General features: G+C 28.6%; 1 protein-coding gene across 6 annotated transcripts in view; it reads right to left on the bottom strand.

The window, feature by feature from the left end:
* The window catches only part of unc-13-4A (BAI1 associated protein 3), a 102,505-nt gene that overhangs the window by 18,292 nt on the left and 62,497 nt on the right, over positions 1-21,716 (bottom strand). For all 6 annotated transcript variants that reach the window (XR_015545228.1, XM_087406626.1, XM_087406625.1 and 3 more), the window contains one exon: positions 1,924-2,095. Coding sequence is in view for 5 of the 6 variants with exons in the window: in XM_087406626.1 (XP_087262752.1) it covers positions 1,924-2,095 (172 nt within the window). In the remaining variant the exon portion in view is untranslated. The remainder of the gene's footprint in view (positions 1-1,923; positions 2,096-21,716) is intronic.

Raw genomic sequence — 21,716 nt, 5'->3', positions numbered from 1 at the left:
TTGTTAAAATTATTATTGCAGCAAAAGTTATTTTATTGCACAATTATAATCATTTACTTTACGAAGCAATTTACTTTACGAAACTGTCAAATATAGTAATGTTAAATAATATTAATGCTATAAATTCTTCTCTTAAAATATATGGGAAATTCTATTGCAAGATGATTAAGTTAAAGATTTCCTTTGTCTAGCTAAACGATCGTGTTTCTCTGTTTCTTTTTAGGAATTTAAAGCAATACGATATTCATTATACGGAAAAAAGTACAAACTCGTTTTATAGAAGATAGAATATAAATTCAAAAGGCGTCGAGCTCTCTTAGCCGATATTATGCCATTTAATTCGAACACATATATTATTAATTATTATTTCATTAAAATAATAAAAAATTATCGAATTTAAGAAAATATTAATAAATAAATTTATAGATAAATTTTGGAAAATGTGTTCATTAGTAAATCATACTATTATATATAATCATTTCATATTTTTATCGTATATTAACATTATTGTATGAATTTATATTTAGAGAGAGAAACAAAAGATAATTATGAATAATTCCGTAATGTCATTGTAGCAGACTCTCCATTCCTTGTCATTTTTCGATATTACAAAGAATATTCCTCTCTCGTTTCTTATTAACAAAGTGATGACATCGGCTTTTTGCCAATTAATCTCTTACGAAACATTCATAACAACCTTTATGCTACGAAGATGATGGGGACAATGAATAAAGATTAAAAAGAGTCGGGAGCGACAGGAATATTGTACCTAAGGAGATTGGAAGAGAAAGGTACGTTAAAATGATGAGCAGAGCTTGACATGAGAGTTTCGATGAAAACTCGCGAGCTTTCGTGAAAAAGCTATTTACTTAAAAGTGTTTTTCCACTTGGGTATTTATTTTACGAGAGTCAAGAGCCAGACGACAGTGCGAAAAATTGTACGGTTATCTAGGGACCCACAGCGAGAAAAATACACATACACATATTTCACCGAAAGAGATAGGAAATACATAAGTTTATGATAGTTGTATCCGTATCTATTTATCACAAATCCGGAGACATATAAATGGAGCTCTATAAATTCACAAGGATCCATAGATCCGTACATTTATAAATATAAACAATATTTAGAATTTATTAGAATTTATGTGTATCTTTTTGGAGCACGGCAAATATATGAATGTATAATTTTTAAACAACATATTTATCAACATGGAAAAACTTTCATATTAACATTGCATTTAATATTACATTTCTACATAATATAAATTAATAATTATATTTTTTCTCTGCAAATATATACGATTATATAATGTTGTTTGGCTAATGTATTTTCTATCAATTTTATTGAATAGATAGACGAATTAGTAAGTAATAATGAAGAAATTACAGAGAGAGAGAGAGAGAGCGAATTGAATTTAAAATCGTAGCTTTGAGATTTGAAATCGGAACATCGACTTGGAAATACGGACTTCGTGCGCGCATTATAGTTGGTGACGTCGAAACGACGACGACGTACTCTCATTATGAGTTTTCTACCTGTTAGTTCGATCGGCCAACGAGCGTGCCGTCTGACCCAAACGACTCAACTGACTTTATCTACTTAGAATAATACTTCAAACGGAATGGACGTAACTACTCGTCCGCATGCAAAGCCCGTTACAACCAGAATGACGTGTGTTAAATGTAACAACGTTAGGTCGCACGCGATATAGTCGTAGTGCGAAAATGTGGAAAATTTGCCGCACTTGTACTAACAACTGTAAAAACTTTGCCGGAGTTTATAAAATAATAAAAAGCAGAAAATAAAAAATCACCTGGTTCTTTGAAATTGGCATGAAAAAGTTTAAAATAAAATTTTTATGATAAAACAAACAAAAATCATGCATGTGTTATATAGAAAATAAATGAATTGCAAAATACCTCTTTTTTGCTAAGTCGATATGGTTGCGAAGTCAAATTCGAATCTCTGGACGGCGGTGGCGGTTCCTTCGCTCTTGCTTCCACTTCCTGAAGAACAACGAGTCTCCGATTCTCCTGTTTCCAGGATAATGCGGTAAAACTTTCAAAAAAAGATCCATCTGTTTCTTGAACACTGTAATCAACAGACAATTAAATTAAGTATTAATATCAATAATTTATATTTTTGTATTGTGTTGTAATATAAAAATAGATTAATTTTTTTTATAATAAATAAAGAAACTATATTAAATACATTTAATTGCAACAAATATAATACTATATAGTAAAAGTTCATATTATAATTAATAACATATTTTATTATCTATATTTAATATCTGTCACGAAATATATTTATATTTAAACAAGTATTTCAATGATAGATAAATCCAAATATGCACGTTATATTAATAATAACAAATATTAGTAGATAAAGCAAACACATGCATTTGCCATACTTTTCAAAAACATGAGAACTTTATTCTACAATAAGCGGATTCAGATTTAATTTTATTTTTGATTTGTTATCTTATACATTTATATAAAAAATATTTTTAAATAGGACAGATAACTTTTTATAAATGATTATGACTGAACAATTGATTTACATTGCTTTTGTATCATTATGTACGCATTTATGGCTAAATGCATGTATGCTTTGCCCTTATATTCTAATGCAAGCAAGTTTCGCAATATATCAATGCACATTGCGCAATTTGCATTTGTTAATAAAGTCGTATTTCCGTACTTCGTGTAGTAGCTTATTAGTCTAGCGATTTTTTCACGTTGCGTGTACACCCAGTTTCACAATCTCGCGAAACTATCGATCGCTATCGATGCTCTCCCCCCTCTCTCCCCCTCTTTTCTTCTCCCTCCCCTTTCTCTCCCTCTCTCTTTCTCTATTCTTCTCCCTCTCTCTCTATTTCTTTCTCTTTCTTTCTCTGCGTTAGAATTTTAATATGATGTTTGGGTGTCAAATGTAAAATAATAAAGAAGCTAGTAACTTTTTCGAATCTTAAAGTTTCGACATTTCATATTATGTAATTATTTATTCAACGATTACATTTGATCATCTGATATTCGTAAATAATATTTATACTTTTTAATACTTTGTCTAATTTATGATTTCCCATATATGCATATATAATTATATATAAAGGGTGCCCCAAAAAATTCGCGATTCAAAATACTACAGCAAAAAAGTTATCAAAAAATTAAATAAAAAAATCATTGTATTTTAAGAAACTTTTTATTTTAAGTAAGTTTCTGAAATATAACGATTTACATATGGCCAATTATGTTCAGATAACACTTAGTGAGTGCGAAAAATCATAACGAAAAATCATAATTTATATATATGTGTATATATGACTCAATTTAATATAAGATTGTAATATATAACGACAAAATAAATAGAATCGAAGCATATATTTTATACACAGATTTATTTATATTATATAGATATATAGATATCTATAATTTCTTAAACAAACATGTATATTACATATCCATTAGCGATAATTTTGTAAGTATTGATACATCGAAAATTCCAACGTCAAAGTTCATATAGAAAAATATTGTAATAACTTTTAATTTTAACTATCAGTCACTCTCACTTTTGCTAAGAAATAGCTTTTTTTCTATTAATGCGAGCTCGATTATTGAAATAAGGATGGTCGGGCAGCCATGAAAACACAATACTAATCTAAGAGAGGTCGTTAAGCAACATGATGGCGCAAACCTAGAATTGTTCCAAGATGATAGGAATCTTGGTTGCCTTGATAAGCATCATAGGAACATTCTGTGCATGGTCGCTCGAATTAAACTTGAAGCATACGTGCTTTGCTGTTGACTTCCTCGTATTCTATCTTGCAAAACGTGTAGAGCAGAAACCCACAAATTAGTTCTTCGTACAAATTTTTTACTTGATATAAATTTATATAACACTATCGCTAGAAACATTCAATTTATAGAATAGAATCATTTAAATACATTAGAATTTTTAATTTGACAATTTTTCTATTTTTCCTCTTTAACTTTTCTTTACTTATAACAATAAAAAAATTTTATAGATTTTTTCAATCTTACTAAAAGAAATTCTAATTATCGTAAAGAAAAAAATATCAAATAAAAAATATATTTGTAAAATATATATCTTTATTGCCATCTGTAAGATAGCATGTAAGAAAATCAGCAAAAACGCTTCGTGTATAAAGTAAGCTTGGAACTATATGCGTCATTTACATAATGTATAGCATTGACGATGGTCTCTTTTACGGCTTGCATAATTCGTAAATCAATGTATTAATAATTCAAGCAACTGTTTTACATATTAATGTCTTTGTGATAAAAAAGAAACGACATTATGGATGTTCTTCTGTTAATTTAATTTTTAATTAAGTAAGTAATTCTGTGATGCATTTAGATGACTTGTTTTTAGGTTGCAACTTAATTAGTAAAAAAAGTGTGCAATTTTATTTCCATTTCTATAATTATTACGACGACAAGTGAAAAAGGATTACGTAACTCTCACATGCGAGTAAAACGAAGTAATTCGATTACTCTCGTCAGTCCTACGGCAAATGTTGCTCTCAGAAGTCACACGTGCGTATGATTTCAATCGATAAACAACCGTACACATCAATGAACATCTATTTCCACTAATTGGAAACATCCATGTGTAATTTCTTTGAAATTTTATATTTATGCAATGTTACAAATTTTTTCTTGTAACAACAATTTTATCTATCTTAAAATGTGACATTCAAAGGAGTTTCGGATCTGTATTTTTTTCTAACTAAATTTGTAATCTATTTGCAATTGAGTTTTCTATAACAATTATCAAATAAACAATTATAACTTTTATAAATAATTTTTAAAATAAAATAATTTATACAGCGCTAAACTAAATTTATAAATATTAAAAATATATTAAAGCAAAGTCTATTCGATATCAAGTAATAAATTCATGTTTCACTGTCTTCTTTTTTCAATATCCGATAAGTCTAATTGACATCTTAATATGGTGATAACTATCAATCTCTCAATTGGATTAATATGTATATTAATAATATAATTAATCATTTTTCCAATTTCGGTCAATATGGATTGCTATGTGACTAATATTCTAGCAAACTTGTGTTATTTGCATTTTTTGTAAAAATTTCTTTTCTTTCTAGAATTTCTTTCACTGTTAGAAATATAGGATCATAGTAAAATAGCGAGTGCGGTAGCTAAATCAGAGGTGCAAAGGCATGTCACTGGAAAGAAATAGTGGGGACAATAATGCCGTCGACGTGGCTTTTTACAAGGGACCAGGCAAACGGGCGTGAAAAGAGTTGTTCGAGGAGGAAAAAATGCGGAGGAACACAACCAGCAATGGGCATCCTCGTAATGGAAACCGAAAGCGCGTCGACGACATTCTTCTCATCATCATTCTAATGTCGAGAGGATGTTCGCTACGCTATGAATTGTAATTTGATCATCATCGACTTCCGTCGCATTTTCAGTATTTAACTTTCAAAAGTCCATTTTATAAATTACAATACTTTAATTAAAAAAAAAAACAAGCAATTTTCTTAATTTCCTCACATCACATTGTCTTGAATCTTCATTTATATAAATATTAAATTTATGTATACTTTTTCTTTTTTTATTTCTAGAAAGATTTATTTTTAGAAAATTAATTTATGATCTATATTATCTATAATTAATATTTTTCGTCGTTATTGTATCTGTATAATTACCGATTTTTACTTTTTAGTTTCTTTAAGTATAAAACAATTATTGGAACTGTCAGAACATTTTATTTAACGGCTAATAAAAAAACTTGTTAAATCTTCTATTTTCTTTGTCGAAATAAATTCATGCAATAGAAATCATATGATAATTAGATTTATAATATATCTCATGATATTTTCAAGATTGTATGATTTGATTATGAATTTGTTGCTTAATTGTTTTATAACTTCTCTTTTCGTTGATTATTGCAAAATTACGTTAATTTTTTTCTTAAGATCAATTATGCGAAGTTAAGAAATTGAAGCGATAAGATTCTTAACAGTATACTAAATATTATATTTAAAATAAAATATATTGCACGAATTTCTTATATCCTCAGTGCTATAATTTACTGATCCTAGAAGGAAATAAAGTACTCAGGAAATGAAATAAGTTGGTTAATTACACTGTGTTAAATAATTTTATAAATAGCTTATAATTTGTCAAGCTATAAAATAAGAAATTTTTTTAAATACAAGTTAACAATGAGTTAATATGTTTATCCAGTCAGTTAAAATAACTTCAATACAATATAAGAAGTTAATAATTATTTATATACTCAATACGCAGATTATATACATTTTAGCAAGCGTTAAATTATTAAATAATCAATTGCACAAATCAATTCCAATTTTTAAATTTATATAAATGGGTTTAGGTTTAATGTCTCGCGCTTAAAAAAATATTTTATAACTTAATTTTATAATTTTTGTAGCTCAATTTGCACGGTTTATATAATACTCATATAATATTTGATTATAAAAAGTATACTTAGAAAGTAGATTTATTTAAATATATATATATATAGTTTAATATATATATATATGTAAAGTAAAAGCATTAATTTTGAAGCTGTTTTTTCCACTACTTTAGCACCTCTATACTAAAGGATTTTCTTAATGAATCCACGCAAAGATATGGCGCTACTTTTGCTTGATATTGTAAAGTGTCGAAATAGTCCACTTAGGAAAAATCTTCTATCCCCTGGGATTCACCTCTAAAGAGAGCGTGAATATTTTACATCTTTTCTCTCTCTACAGGGATTTTCTTAAAGCCTCGGAATCGTAAGTTCGAATGAAATGCGTTGTTCTTGAGTATTAGTTCTTTATCATTGATTCAGATCTCAAGATTCATGTAAGTAAATTATACATATATCATTGTTTAAAAAATTAAATTTTTTAAGTTGTTTGAATATGACTCTTCATTAAGATACATCATCAATAGAGTATTTCGGAGAGAAACGTCAGTTTTAATTTTACTTTCGTCTCTTCGGAGTTCTGTTAATATCTGTAATAAAACACACACACACATACACACGCGCGTGTGCGTTAGAACAATTGCGAGAATTAAAAATAACACACAATTGAAATCCATAACAAAGTTGAATAATTATTAGTTGAGATATCGTATACTTTTAAGTAAAGAATGGCTGATGATTATTCATTTCGTTTATATTTATCAAGAATTAGCATGATAATAGAATTTATCTTAAAACACAATTGCAAAATCTTCAAACTTTATCACGCATTTACTGTTTCAAAAATTCACAGATTTCTAATTTTACAGATTTGAAAGATTTCGAAGATTGACAATTTTATTATCAGATATTTATTAAAATACAATTGAAAATAAAAATAATTATTTTGTTGCAAACAAAAATGAATAAAGATAATAATATTTGTTGTTGCTCTTAAATGTTAATATCTTTGGATTTCATAACATATTGCGATGATACTCAGTAACCGCGCGGAGATACAACGTATTAGATGGGATGTGCCCAAAATGTACAATCTCTCACACTTTTGATGTAGTCTTGACCTTGTCTGTGCGCGCGCCAAGTTGGATCTACGAGAGAGGAAATAAGTGGGCATATGTCCTCGTTATAGTAGACGGTCAGCCCTGATATCGTATTTCAGGAGCGCGCCACCTCGTCCAGAGCTTGTTAAGCGCGCCCCACTGCGCTAATTTATACAAAGCAGTAGAGCCGTATATTCCGACGGATACGATATTAATAAACAGCCCTTGCGTATCACGAGAAGCCATCGGGGGCGGTTTTAAGCTCTTGACATGCATGTGTGCCTTTTGCCATGGATGACGTTCCTTGATATCGTGGGCGGCTCAGAAACTGGATTTAATCCTGGCTGTGTCTCTTTTGTCCTTCAAATTAGCTTTCGCTTCGATCGTCGTAAAAGTGTTATTAATGATACTCCAGACAAACCAGCTGACTGGACTCAAACATTAAGAATTAATTTTCAAGTTCGAAAATTAACTTTAATTTTACAATCTAGAGATTATCTAGAAAATAGAACGAAAGACGAAAAGAGCTGATGATGACTGTAATAAAGGTGATTGTATGTGAAACAAGTGCTTGTAATCTGCGTGTATTCGCTGCGTTATTTTTTTTTACGAGAAATGTAATTTTTCACCTCTCGTGAAGTAATAAACATGGACGAATAACACATAGAACCGGTATAGAAAAACATGATATTCGACAGATTTTTTGTTAAGCAATTAACAGTCTGTGGAAATTCAATAATTTTTAGGAAATAATTTTTAAAAGTATTACGTCCACGTTTACTATAAATACTCTGTAGGGATAATTATATATATCTATATATATATATATATATATATATATATATATATATGTCTCTATCGGCGCAATTTAATTCTTGCAATCTTTTGTAAATTATATATAAAAAATATTATCACTTCGTATCGACGTATTGTATTATTTGACGAGTTAACATGGATCAAAATGGTAAAACAGACATTGGATTATTCTCTTGTACGTGGACGATGAAAAAAGTGTACAGAAAACTGCACGAGGTAACTAGAAATAATAACTGGAACGTGCAAGTTCTTGATTTCTGCTTGATTGTTTACGCAAACATTTACGTTTTGCGAGCAAAACGTAAATATAAAACAGATATACTTCTGCACAAAACATTTACATGAGCGCTGTATTTGATTTATAAGGGTTTTACATTTTATAATGTATTTTATATCACGTTCATAATACTTACAATATTTATTTTATACATTTATAGCATTAAAGTATTGTTAATAAAATATAAGATTCAAAAATTTTTTCAAACAAATATGTCACATGCATACTTTTAATCATGTTGAGTATTTATTGGAGTCTATCTGTTTTCATCGGCGTTATATTCTTTCAAAATCAAATAAGTCTGTAATAGTGACAAACAACCAGTGTTGGATAGCTGATATTCCGTTTCTTTGAATGATGTCGAATGTTGCTTTTCCTTTGATTCAAAGTCTTTTACGGATTCTGAGACACAGATCGTTATCGAGACATTCATGAAAAAGCTTCTCGAGAAAAAAGCATGTGGTGTGAATAAGATTAAAAACTGTAACTGCATCATTTGCATTTTAGTTCTTTCCAGGATTCAGTTTAACAATTCAAGTTATCTTAAGATTAAAACAAAATTATAAAGAGAAGTGTACATTAAATCTTTCACCTTTATGTTGCTAATTTTCGGAAAATTTATTTTTATATAATTAATTTGTACCTTTTATTTTTAATTTTAGTGATAATAAATAAAAGTACATTAACGAGGTGTTATATGATTATATAAATTAATTATAATCTTTTATTAATAAATAATTTTTTGGAAAACTATAACTATTTTCAATATAATATAAATTTGGATCGATGAAAATAAATGTAATTAAATAAAATAAGAGAATTCCTTTATTCGATCAAAGCAAATTATAGTGCTTAAATATTTTGTACGAATTTATACATATCTGATTCTGCAAATTATGCTATAGCTATTTCCAAAATATCAAAATAATAATTTTATTTTCTTATAATTTTTATATTTTTAATAAAAGCACTATAAACAATTTTATTAACTTTATATGTTTTATATTCTAATAACAAAAAATATGTCTAAATAATATTCCTTTTTACAAAAAAATAACTGCTAGATATAAAAATATTACATATAAAAGATCAATTTATTAGAACAATATTAACAACAATTTTTCTTTGAAGTTGGAAGGGAGTTAAAAGAAAAAACTTCGACTGTGATTGACTCTCTTGCACACCGAAAGCTTTATCGCGTACTTCTATCGGTACGTGGAAAACAGCGCTACAGGGGGTTTCTGAAATTCTATTAATAGAACTACCCTGCAGTATCTTTTCTACTTCTGTCAAACAAAATTTTCGATACTCGATATTTTATTCTCAATATATCTTATATGTTCTCTTAATTCGCTTCTTCATTCATTTTTACAGAACTCTCCCGATTGATTAATTCAATATCCGCTCTTGCATTTGCCCGCACTTCCTCTTTGTGCGAGTCCCAATTTTCTACCCCTCGTTCGGCCTTGGAGAAAAAAAAGAAGAGAAATTTCACGCAACCGTGACTATGAGTTTACCCTCGTCGAGATATTAAAAGTATCTTGAGGGACTTCAATCGTTCCACCTGGACAACTTTTAGAAATCGAGGCAAGCTGTCGCGGCGAAACTTCGCACGCGGCCTTTTATCGAATCTAACTACTTATCTTGTCGAGAAAATAGAAGGTCTCATTTTGAAATCGGAGTAAACTTTTTCTCAGAGACGCAATAAAAGTAAAATTTGTTTCTTCACAAATGCAATGTAAAGTTTTATCAGTGATGACCTAGTAATGATTTAGATAGCACAAGGATATCATTTGTCCAAAAAAACTGTTTAGGGACGTTATTGCAATGAAGATTATTTGTGTGATAAAACTAATTTATATTTCTGAGTAAAATAAACATTTTCTCAACACTTTACAATGCAAGCATTAATAAAATTAAACATTTGTTCGTTGAAAGTCTTAGAATCTAATCGTTTATAAAAAATATTTGATTTTGAGAATTGTACAATTTAAAAGCGTAAATTTAAGAACATATACTGAAGCGTCGAGAGGCTTGAAACTGCGAAATGATGCGATTGACTCGCGATCTATAAATCCGGGTTCGATCCCATCTGTGTCAAAATACGTGATTTTTCGCGTTTAAGAAGCCGAAAATAGTTTCATCATTAAGAGAAATCACTAGCGCCATAATAAAGCCAACGAGGGGATAATATGAATACGAAAAGTATTTTTAATATATATTTCGTTGAAAAAAGAGCTGCTCTGTTGAGTTCTGCTGCTAGATTGCAAGCTTAGCTATAGAAATCCTGATGTTATCGTAGCCGTGATCAAATGGCTATATCCGAATGTCAACATCAGTATTGTTGCAAAAAATATTAAGTTGTAGACTGAAAATTGTAATATCAAGGTAATGTATACATGCATAAACGCAAACATCAACGATTTGTAATAAAAGCATAAATTGTGTAAAATTTTCAAGTATCTATTTTTATACATCTCATTACGAGAGACTTTTTCATGATTATCTTGACTTTTTCTTGTTAGGATTTTTTTTTATTTCTAAAAGAATAATTCAAAGGTCATATGAAATTTCAAGAGGTCGAAGGGTCACGTCTCTCGAATGTTGCTACCGTACAGATCCTTTTATCTCAGCAATCGGACGTGCTGCTATATTTCTTAAGACTGTCCTCGTCCACGCACTATTACCTTCCATTAAGATAGCTACATTCTCGTTTTCGTTTCCCGCGGGGTGAACCGCTGGTGGTCAACATTGATCAGGGCACTGTATGTATCACGTCGATGGACAATGATGACTATGTGTAACGTCGTCATCACGTCATATCGGCGCCGACCATTCGCGCCCTGCGGTGAAAGCCATATGATCGACAGTGCTAATGTAACTTCTCGTTGCAATAGTCATTTGTGTTCATAAGATAAAATATTGCGTTTGTATTTTTGTACACAAGTTTGATAACTTAACATTTCTGTATATAGTAAATAATTATAATATAAATATACTTACAAATATGTATATAATAAAAAAAATATTTACATATATAACAATTTTACTTAATTTTTCCAAAGATCGTGAGAATCTATAATAAACGTATAATAAATGTATAATTCTAATAAATCTATAATAATTCTAATAAATCTATAATAAATGTATAATTAAACATCAATCAAGATTTTATAGTTACAATTTATTTAAATATAAAAATAGACATTTTTAAATACAATATGTATATTATAAATAAAAAAATTATTCAAATAATAATAAAAAATTTAAGAGACAAATAAAATTAAAGAAAGGTCGTGTTAAAAAATTCTTTTACGCTAGCAAAAAAATTGTAATCATATTTGTAATAAATTATTACAAATATTATAAAATAAAAATATTTATTATCATAATTTAGACCTTATTCTTTTAAGATATTTTGATTTCCAATAATATCTCATTATCTAAATGTACATAATAGTTAATTTTTTTTATTTGAATATAGTGAAAATATAATCGTGAAACCATAGAAAATTCCTCTTTTTAACAACACGTATATACAAAATGTATGACCATCGAGCAATGTTCTTGTAACTTGAATTTGTGAGGCACGAAAAAGTTGTATTTCGCTGCTCAATTTAAGACATTTTCTCTATTGCGTTCTGTATATCGTAGGATTTTACGAAAGCGCTTCGCGTAAGCAACTGACTATCTTTTATTGATGTACTAGAAACGGTTTATGCTACTTTTGCCGACAAAAGATGCGGTCATAAAAGGAACCGTTTTTACTAGAACGCTGTCAGCGTATTGCTTCGCTTCGATCTCGTTTTATTTTTATTGTGCCCGATTTCTACATTTATCTTATAATTTCTACGGATACTACAATATAATGGAATGATACATGATGACATTAAATGTTTTTGTTGCAAGATATTGATAAAGTAATGCAAGGAAAGATCAGAAAGTGATCAATTTTTAATAAAAAAATCGATTAATATATGGCCTTATTAATCTATTTTCATTTATTAATCTATTATCATTTATTCTAATACACCCAATTATTAAATATAATTGACTATTAGAAAACAATGATTTGTGTTGTTACATTTATTACTTTACCTTTCTAAATATGTAAGCTTTTAATTTAATTAAAATATATAAAGTGATTTTGTATATATTTGCTTATATTTTTTAAACTCAACAATAATTAAAAGATTTTATACAATAATTAATTATGATCCATTTTTTAAATAAATTTTATTACATTTATACAATGTAAACCTTTGTTTTTAGTTTCTTTGCAGAAATCGAATTTTGTTCAATGTATTTATATAAAAAATTAGAAATCACTTAATCTTGAAGTTTTATAAAAATAATACATCAAATAAGTACACACCTGTAAAAAAAAGGGGAGAAAATTATTGTCCAATAATAGCACGGCTATTTGTAATCGTCACAGAGATCTCAAGGATCAAAACTGTAAAAAGCCTCTTGGAGAAAGTTCCACGTGTAACGCAACAAGCGTGAAGCGAAACGCTGTAAAGTATCATATAGGCAGATGCTGCTCTTTTCTCTCCGATATTTTCCTAACACGATATATACGCAGCTACTTTTATGCTCTACCAGGGACACAAGCGCGATACTTGTTGACTCTCTTTTACACGAGGTCGTTCTAAGTGCTTACATAGTCTTATACTACTTCGATCAAGCAATGCAAACTAGCAATGTTGCAAGAAGAATTACAGATTACATTACACTGCAATTATAAATTTTAATTAAAAATAAAGTAATATAAATGCGATTATTATAATAAAGTAATATAGTACAATATACATAATAATTTAATTATTGCAATTAATTTTTTCAGGAAATTCTTGGGAACTTAAATTTTTAGCCATAACGTTAGAGCCATTACGACTTTATTTTAATATTAAATATTTAAGTGATATCTCTCTGTCTCCTCCTAAGGTTTTAAAATTCATTATCATCATTGGCGCGATAGCTCAGAATAAGTTTTGATCTCTCTCTTCCTCAAAGATTTCCTAGAATTTTAATTTTTATAGGTAGAAAATTCTAGTCTTTCTGGGAATAATAATTGTACCCATCCGTAGTACGGACTTTTTTATAAAAGTTATGTGGGATCTACAGTTTCGTGCTGGTCTCGAATGACATAAAATTTTAAAATTAGTATATAAATTATTATATTAATAAGTGTATAAATATGAAATAACATAATGTGATGCTGAATTTTTTGACGACTTCTTAAATTCATAACTTTTTTTCTTAGATCTCTGATTCATAAGATTTTTCGAATTATTTTATTATTTCAAAATCATATTATAGATAAAATACTACACTATAAATATTATTAAAGTTTGTATTTCTTTTTCGTTGATAATGAACTCCGAAAATTCTACAAATGTAAAGAAAATTTAATTAAAATTTAGTCGAACTCCAATTCTCAGCTCTCTTTCTCTCTTTCTTTCTCTCTCTCTCTCTCTCTCTCTCTCTCTCTCTCTCTCTCTCTCTCTCTCTCAAATAAAAATATTTATTCACGGATATTATGCCTAATTTGTGATTAATTATAAATTTAATCAGAATTAAAATCACAATTTCCTCGCATCGTCGAAATACTTTTTGACGTTCTTACCTTTCATCGGAAGATCATTGAGAATGGCGAGTCTCGACATCTCATAATCTTAATTGCCTGGTGGGGAAATTAGCACGGAATAAAATTAGTATCTCCGCTAATGCTCTTTGAGAAACTCGACTCACTCAGTTAAGATTCCTGCCACGAGATGAGATCGACTAAACTTACTCTCCGAATGGTTCTCTCAAAGAGGGGTTGGACGTTCTGCGAAGCTTCATTCGTGGTAAATCTTTTACGATGGTCGTTGGAAAGTAATGTTTGCATTATACCAGTCGTAATAATTTTTGATGTATAGAACGTCTGTAATTTTTCTACATCACATAGGCTGATATTAATTCTTTACAAAAAATGGAATATGTCGTTTATATACCTAGCTACAGTTGTTGATGACAAGATATAAAAAAATATGTCATTTATAAATATTTACAAAGAATTGTGATAAATTTTTATGAATATATTTTTAAAAGTATGGATTTTTATTAAGAATGCACTTGAGACTTTTATTTATAATTCTTAAAAGAAGTAATAAGAATTTATTTTCTCACACCCTTAAAATATAATAAATACGCTTTTATGTAAAGTAAATTTTACATTTAATTAACAGAATAATTTAATTTTTTGCATCCTTAAGATTTAATTTATTATCTCTTACTTTTTTCATTATTCATTACAAAGGCTTTAAAAGAATAGTGACATTTTGACATCTTTGTTAAAGATGAGCTATTTTTGTTCTTAGTAAATAAAAAAATCTTCTTGTTTATTCAATGTGATCATTATTGAACATCCTATGTAAACACGTATGCTTAAGGAGAATTTGACCCATGTAGCGATCTGTAAATAGTGGTGGCCGTCCATTATGTTGCACTTAGGACCGTCGCTACGCTCCTTGACAGTCTCGAGCACCCTTCATTGGCACGTTACTGGCAACGTAGTTTCCAACACTAATCGCTAACAACAGCTTCGTCTATGAAGAGCCTTTTAACAATAGCAGCTTGACAGCACTTGGACCATTGCTGCAAAAAGTTTGATTGAAAAGTGCTCGAAATTGCTATTAGAATGACACAGTTTAATATCAATATTATGAAAACTTTTAACATTAAAAATATATTTTTGAAATCAAATATGCCACTGTTTTGCGTTAGAACGTAGCTCAAAAATAATAAATTTGAAAAACAAGATATGTAAATATTAAATCGATAAGCATTAAGTTTCGTTGATTCTGCATTATTTTCGCGGGAACGTCACACGAAACTTTTCGAATGGAATAGACATACAGAAATCCGCGACTCAACTTTGAAAATGTAATCTCTACGAACGCGTTATGCATCTGGAAACATTGCAGAACCCAGTTTTCACAATAGCATAAAATAACAACAAATTCGCTCATCTCTGTTGACTTGAAAGTTGCGCTATTGAACATCAAACGTAAAGGTATCGCGTCACGCGAGCGCAATAAGTATGATGTTGTATTTGAGACGAAAAATATCTGCAAAAAGGACTTCGAAAATTTTTATAAAATTTGGGAAATACTTTATAAGATAAATTTGACAAATTCCACATAAGTTTATGATTATAAAATTGAACATATAAAAGAACACACGGGTTAATTATAAAATATTTTGTGTGTATTAATTATTTTTAAAATAAATTTATTAATGGAAATATCTCCTTTTTCATTTACTGAGTATTAATACACACATTATTGTATAATATGAGTATTATTAACGTAGATAAATTTTATAATGAATGATTTTATAATGAATGATTTTATAATGAATGAATTTAAATGTGCCAGTATGTATGTGTACTTTCGATCCTTATAAAATCTGAAATATTTATATGACAGATCCATCTCAATTTTACCGTAAATATATAAGTATGTAAGTATCCTGTTGAAATGATCTATTTACTGAAAAGATTGCCTGGGAAGATGATGAAGTAACAGAACTCATCTTATTTTCGAGTATGCTCCATTTTATGGATAAAACGGATTTTCGTATCGGAGTGTTTTTTTGCTAGAATTACTGTAGCTATATGAGTGTTCTTTGTTTACATAATGCAGAAGATTATCCATAAATTTACGATGAAAGCATGGTGGTCAGCTTAGGAAACCATTTTATAAAGTTTTTTATATGACACTGTTGGTGGTCGCGTCACAAAGTTAATTCGTCATTTCAGGATCGCGATGGTTATTTTCGGTCGTCGCTGTGCGCACGTTACGGAACATTTCCAGGCGTTTTCCACTTTTACGAACGCCCGCTAGCTATTTGCCGTTTTACTTCCCCTTTGTAATTTCATTCGCGACTTTGCTGCGACTCTGCCTCTTTCTATTTACCTTGTCCCATAGTTATATGACGCGAGTTAAAGAGTGACGCTCATATAAACGAATATTGATCGAAAATTGTGGTGCAGAAAATAAGCGACGAGTCCATTAAGAGCTTCGACGCACTTTAATACGTGTAGTAGCTTTCTCTTGCAATAGTTCAAGGTTTTTAACGCCATTGTCAATGATTCTAAATCATAATAGATAAAAAACTTTTAACATAAGAATTTGATGATTAAGTAGCCGAAAAATATATTGTAAACTAAATATATTGTATATAAAGATATAAGTTATGAATATTTAATTTTAATTGAAACTTTAAATATTTATAAGATTTTATCAAATAAAAATTTGAAAAAGAGTTTGAAAATATCAAAATTTAAAAACACGAAGTAAAAATATAGAAAAAAAGATTTAAAAAACTGAAACGTTTAAGTAAAAGAAAATTAATAAATTTTTAATATTTCAAATATTAAATAAATTTATTAAATTAAATCCAACATTTTTTAAAGAATATTCGACATTTTATATAAGAAAGATCTTTTTCTCGAGCTTCTAGTAGATACGATACTCCTACTATACAATTAAACAAGGTGTTGAAACTTTTAATACGTTCGGGAACACGTTCCAGCCATATCTATCTTCATTTTTCTTGGGCGATTTACGAGCAACTCTTCAAATAATTACAGCCGCAACATATCGACAATATTTCTTCGGTTTGTAGTAAATCTTTATTAGCAAAATTTATAACTACTTGCAACGTAGTTTTCTTACGGAACTGTTTCAAACCCGTATATCTTGAACTCATAAAAAAACTAGTAATGTCTGAGTTAGCATTAATTTATTATTTCTTAATAAAAATATGTCTTTAGCAGTTTTCTAATTTTTTTGTGTATCGCTATCGCTTCTTTTCTATTCTATTTTCCTACATCATTATTGAACAATTTATATTTATTTAAACTAATATTTCTTTCATTATTTTACTTTTTAAAATTTTACAATATTTAATATTCCTAAATTTTTTTAAAAGTATTAAAAATGATTTTTAGTTATGCTTTATGTTTATTTACGAGATTAAATAAAAATGTCCGATAAAATTTATTGAAAAGAAATGGAATAAAATGTATCTAATTATTTACGTAAAATAGTATTTTTATTAAAATAAAATAATGAAATATTTACATAATAGCTAATTTTAAAAGTTTTGATGTGAGTTTGAAAAATTGGCTGGGTACCCACGAATTGGATGTAATATGTCGCGTCTAAATTCGCATCACGTCGTGTCCCTAATTGCAAATTAAGAAACTCACCAATATTGCTTTGGCGATTTGTCAGCTTGGAAATACTAAAGTACCATTTGAAAACTTGCACACGATTGCGGTAAAAGCCATTGGATAGCGATAAACGATGTAGTAAATTCAATAAAGATTCTTTTGAGAATTCGATTCAATTGCTTTGTGCAGTACAATACGAATTGACTTGCGCTGCCAATTCGGACAATACATCACTAAGAGCAATACGGTTCCTACATGTCAAAACAGAGATAGAAAACTGGACAACAAAGGCAAACGTAAAACGCACTTAGGGAAACGCGGTCATGCGAGACACAATGTTTTTTACATGATAAAATGTGACATTTCAAAGCGTACGAAAGAGAAGAATATGTAAGAGTATTTCTCGATAGAGAGAGAGAGAGAGAGAGAGAGAGAGATGTTTTTTTGTAGCATTTACATTCCTAGCGTTTCTAGAATACGCTATTGTGCTCGAAATATGTTCACAAAATCTAGAATATATAGTGTTAAATGTTTTTCATAAAAAAAAGAGAATTTCTTTGTTAGAGCATTTGTATAATAAAAGTGATAACGTGCGTCATATTATCAATATTAATATCAAAAGATGTGATGAACAATTTGCGGAGCGATGAGAGTCTTGATGTATTACGATTCGCTTGTTGCGTAACATTTAACAACATTTAATTAATTGCATGTTATTTACATATTGTCGAAAATTAGTTTCAATATGTAGTCATTTGTCATAATTAATTACATCTGTTGATTAAAGATAAAAAGCACTATACAATCTATAGTGCTATTATAATAACGGCATGTAAACGAGCATTTCAATGTGCTCATTTGACATTAAAAATGTAATTAATAAATATTATGTAAATTTTATTTTAAACATTTTCCAGAAGAAAATTATATGTGGTCTCTTTCAAAATTCCTGAAGGATTGAAAAGAAATTTATATTAAACCATAACACATGATTAATTGGTATATCTAACATAATACGAATTGAAATGTTAGACTAATCGAGCACTTGATACAAGAATGTTGATTGAGTGAAAGATACATTGTATCAGTCTATGTACACCTGTGTTCTCACATGAATCAATAGACGCACACTTGGGCACAATTAGATAAAGCTCGATCACTAGTAGAGATGTTTACAAGTTTGTTTACGATCGAGTAGCGGATTGAAAAGCGATAAGTACGTACTTACTTTTGCAAAAAACTAAAGCACATCGACACTTTTATAAATTTACAATCTTTGTTCTTCCTTCAAAATCCTATCATTTTATCGGAAATTCTCTGAAACGGTAAAATTTTCACTAAAGACGGTATTAAACTAAATTTTGCTTAAAAAATAAATTTTTTCTTGTTTGCGTATTAATTTTTACGGAAAAGGATTATAGCGGCTCTGAAACAATGTTATATTTTGAGGCAAGAGATATAATAAAAAATAAATTATAACAAATTTTACTCAGGAAAAGCCGTAATTAAAAAATAGCTCACGTTTTAAAGGTTAAAAGGATATTAAACTTATTAGGTGTTGGAATTAATTCGTAGCGTTTTTAATGAAAGAATGTTATTTATTTCACATGAGCATTAAAAAATACATTAATGAAAGTACTTCCCATCACTTGTAAAACGCTACGAATTAATTCCAACACCTAATAAAATAATTTAATTCTAAATTACTAATCTATTCAATATTTAAAAGATAAGATTGTATAAATTTTATCACATTTATTTAAACAATGGAACAGTTTAGAAGTATTTAAATTTTTTTAAAATTAGAACATTAAGAATTTTACTGTTATTTTACTTTATTTGTTTAGTGTTTATATCGAAGGAAGTAAAATTTTATTCATTAGTCTTAGAAACTTTATGCAGCAAAAAATTATCAAATAATTTCTATTAAAAAATATATATATATTTTTGTATAAATATTTCAAATCGACAATTTTTTATTTTAAAATGAGCAAATACTGACATTCTGGTTCCTAATAAAGAAGTTCGAAAGTTAAAATTTTTCTTATAAAATCTATAACACTTTCATTTGAATTACATCAATTCGAGGGCTACAAAAAACTTAATAAGTGAACTTTATTTTTCATGACCTATTTTGAGAAAGTCCTTTTCAAGAAAATGTGAGACATTATCATAGCAAGTAACAACATTCTCTTTGCAATAAGTAGATTTATTTACGCTCTGAGCGTATATTCTTTTTATAAAGTATTACAATGATACAATCATTGTGTCACAAAAATTATTCCGATTTACAGCATTTTTCGTTATGCTAAATTGATTTGAACTGATTTATTTATTTTTTTGTTATTTGCTTGGATATTTTCAAGTATGCAACTGCTTTGACAAATTTAATTTTATTGAAAGTTTTACAAACTAAGATCTATCAAATAATATTTTTAATTAAAAGGACGAATCATAAATGTTCTATTATTAAAAAGAAATTTAAATATTAAGCATAAAGTATGTAAATCTAGTCAAGATACACAGCTTCAATTCAATACTTCGAGATTCAGAATATATAATTCAAATATTTGAAAACACAAAACGAAATCTTATAATTGAAACTCGTTTTATACGAATATAAATTTTATAAGTTACAAATAAAATAACATTGACACAATTATTATAATTATTCAATTTCTATGTTGATATACTAAAGCTTAAAATTATATTAGACATTCATTTATTCTTGTTTGAAATAGTTATATTATCAAAAATAGAGGACTCTTTTAATATAACTAATTAATATATAACCTTGAAGAAATTTTGCAGCATTCAGATTTTGTTCGGATATAAGACAGATGCAATAAATGTCAGATATAAACTTATAACAGAATAAGAATTCAACTGTCTAAGGAAGTAAAATTAATAATGGAGTGAAGAATATGAAGACTACAGCGTAAAATATTTTCTGTATGCACAATAAGATGTGATATTGATCGCTCGCCAAATAATCTCGCTAAATTCTTGTTAAAAAAAGATTAAATGCACATGAATCAGGATACTGATACTGTTATATATTTGCAGTACATCATGCATTATAATGCATGTCTCGTACTTCCACTTCGTTTCAAAGAAAATTTTGCAAGGAAACAGGTAATATAACATGTAACATAATGTTACGTCATCAAACCAAGACTGGTATCGTCCTCCATTACGAAGTAATGAACTTTTCATTGTTTATTTCCTTCCTTCATACGAGTTCCTCGTCAACGTCGTCAACGTTGATTAAGTTACACCTGCTGTGTCTAACTTCATTTGCTAGTCTCAAGTGAGATGTCTTGCTGGGGGAGATGTTGCCATATTATCTAAGGCAACGGGTGATTCTCCGTTAGACTAAATCCAAGGAGTAACTGTGCAAGTGATTAAACCAACAGCGTGCTTTTTAATTTATATACATGAGAATTATTGTTTAGTATACAATGATTTTTGCATGTTAATATTTAAACTAAAAATTTTATTCATCTTTAATTAAGTATAAAAATACAATTTTTAAATCAGTCAAATATTTTTCTTACAGTTTATGTAAAAAATATGATTAAGAAAATTAGAGCAATTATCTTTCAACATTTGTCGTCATTCTGTAATTGCCGGGAAATAACAATGTTAAAAATTGTGACATAAAAAGGAAGTCACGGATCCTTTTTCATCTTTTCCCGGAAATAGGTCATTCTGAGATCTTCGTTCTATCTCTTTGCCAAGCGTGCGGTTAAGATTTGCTACTTGTACGTGTAAGATATAATATCTTCCATAAGCAAGGCGTTCTCTTGAAGAACATGACATCTATTACTTCGTGACAGCTTCTAGTTTCATTAAGACATG

This window comes from Acromyrmex echinatior, chromosome 5, assembly GCF_024713525.1.
Source record: "Acromyrmex echinatior isolate Ae372 chromosome 5, ASM2471352v2, whole genome shotgun sequence".
NCBI classification, from domain to species: Eukaryota; Metazoa; Arthropoda; class Insecta; order Hymenoptera; family Formicidae; genus Acromyrmex; species Acromyrmex echinatior.
This window is presented reverse-complemented; position numbering and strand designations above follow the sequence as displayed.